The sequence below is a fragment of the Chenopodium album genome, chromosome 23 (genome assembly GCF_948465745.1).
Source record: "Chenopodium album chromosome 23, dcCheAlbu1.1, whole genome shotgun sequence".
Classification (NCBI taxonomy): Eukaryota; Viridiplantae; Streptophyta; class Magnoliopsida; order Caryophyllales; family Amaranthaceae; genus Chenopodium; species Chenopodium album.
The window spans coordinates 14468399-14470910 of NC_137856.1; the positions used below are offsets into that span (position 1 = coordinate 14468399).

The window sequence follows — 2512 nt, forward strand, 5'->3', positions numbered from 1 at the left end:
TTTGCGGTGGGAGAAAGAGGGTAGGTTTCGTGGTGGATGACCAAGAGGGGATAAATTTGGAGGTAGGGGAGCTGCTGAAGGTAGTAAAGGGGAGTTGTCGGAGGTAGTGTGGAGGTGGTGTTAGGGTTTGTATAACTAATTAAGGTTTTACAGCTACTAATTACAATTTCACCAAATAATTTATGTCATTAAAATCTAAAGCAAGCCGATTAGGGAAAAAAGTAGTAGTTACTACAATAAATCGATTTTAAGGGTAGTAATTAATAGCTTTTTATTAGGGGTAGTATTTCACGAAGGCCCTCTTTTTGAAATAGTAACTAGCGTGTGGTCAGGCGATGCCCTGGGTTGCTAGTTTGTACTTGTTTAATTTGCTAATTAAATTCGACTGTTTAGATAGTAAGACTTGTTGGTTTCGAATTTAAGTCTTGCTATAAATATTTTCTAGTTGTCAAACTCATTCATTACATAATGGAAACAAATAGTATAATAAGATACAAATTAACTTATCTAAGTTAACTATAATTTTGTTGAATAATAAAACACAATTAATATATGACTAAGATGGTAAGACTCTTAACTTAAGACTTGTTGGTCTTGAGTTCAAGTCTTGTTATTTGCATTTTTTAGATGCAAACCTAATACATGGGAAAGTGACATGTCATGTTTTTAATGACATGTGGCGCATATTGCTGACATGTCGAACTTGAAAAATGTAACATGTGGAACTTATTCTGTTTTAGGAACGCTTTTTAATATATAAGTATAGATTCACAAATTTTCCCAAGAATAATGACAGCGAGAGTGACTAAACAAGGTGCCAAACCAAAGTGAAAACTACTCAAAAAATAATGATCAAATAAAAGTTCTGGATGTCGCCTCAACAAATTCCCCAATTCCTTGTTTTCACAGCCTATATCATTCAGCATATGTAGCAACTCAAAGATTTGTCTCCAATTGTAAAAAGCATTTTCCAATAAATGTTGCTCAACCCATTCATATGCAAAACCAAGGACCTGCAACTTTACTACCACCTCAAAAAACTCTTTTCCCCCACCATCAATCAAAAGACAAGGGTTAAAGACAACAGCCTTAGCTATAACAGCTTTACTTAACCCGAGCTCCTCAAATTCTCGTAGCTTTGATATCAACCCCATTAGCATATCGAAACACCTCTCTTGCCCCTCTATATATCCTTCCTATATGATAGTGATTAACCCCATATTCACACAAAACAAAGTAGTTATCAAACAAACCTTCCTCATCACTCAAAAACATCAAATCACGCGGAAGTTGTGCAACAAACTCAAGAGGGTTCCAACCCTATACTTTCGAAGAATGGTTCGAATTCATTAATAGGATGGTAACGCAAAAAACGAGCCACAGAGCGGCCGATTTCAGGCTCATTCTTGACATTATCTACCAGCTTCCTCAAAAATTGAGGGGAATTTTTGCTCATATGCTCAGCATCCAAAAAGGGTAAGCTTCTAGTAGAATACAAATAATCTAACAATGCACCAACTACAGCGACGAAAATTTTTTGGCTAAACTGCTGCACTAAAAGTTGACTTAATCATCCTGATCACTAGATCAAATACATCAAAGCTTTTCAGAGAAACTTCTACTAGTCCCTTTGTAAACAACATGTATGATACACTTCATTATATGCATCAAAAAATTGAAACGTTGAAAAAACGAAACAGGTTGTACATGAGTTTGCTCTAAACATAATCCAGAATCAATTTCATCAAAATAGTTCATCAGACCACATTTTCAAGAAGCTCAATTATTCTAGTTAAAGGCCACCATGACCACATATGAATGCAAAATTGCAATTATCTTCCAAAATGCTGCAAAGAAGTGAAAATACCGAGCTGATCCTTCACAAATCATAAGAGAAAACCTGCCTACATTATCATCATCGGCATTACACATGGACATGAAAATTGTTCTGGTCATGGACCCAGGAAAAGGGGAAAAGACAAATTTCAGTCTTCTATCGTTCCAGCTCTCCTAAACAAAATTTACTCCAAAACTAGGAGGGCTGATGAATCATTCAAAATTTATATATACAGTTATAGGATAAAACTCGTACATGAAACTCACAAACATGTTGAAGCTTTCAAAGTGCGTGGATTTTGCCCTAGGATGATCACAATTACAGTCACATCATCGTGATATTTTCTCCTCCTTCCTGGTGGAATATTCAAGAGCTCTTCCATGCTGAATCCTGGGAGACCACAAATAAAAACATTGGATAACAATAAAGAGCCTCTAATTAGGGTTTTAAAAAGTTGTAATTATAATAAATTAACAACGAGATTTAGATAAATTAATTAGTTATTGAAAAACATGAACTTCAGATGATTTATGATGCAGAAGAAATGAATAAATGCTCACACCAGAAGTTAAGGTGTGACTATATTTAAATGATACTCACTCTGTTTTATAAAGTGTTACTGTTTGATTGACAGTTTGACACATAGTATTAGGTAGTTTAATTGAGTATAATACA

At 34.8% G+C, this 2512-nt stretch overlaps 1 protein-coding gene across 2 annotated transcripts in view; it reads right to left on the reverse strand.

Moving 5' to 3' along the window:
* Positions 1 to 1872: 1872 nt before the first annotated feature.
* The window catches only part of LOC145607720 (putative protein phosphatase 2C 40), a 6129-nt gene continuing 5489 nt past the window's right edge, over positions 1873 to 2512 (reverse strand). For both annotated transcript variants that reach the window (XM_081663314.1, XM_081663313.1), the window contains one exon: positions 1873 to 2227. In XM_081663314.1, coding sequence (XP_081519440.1) covers positions 2100 to 2227 — 128 coding nt within the window. In that variant the 3' untranslated portion in view covers positions 1873 to 2099. The remainder of the gene's footprint in view (positions 2228 to 2512) is intronic.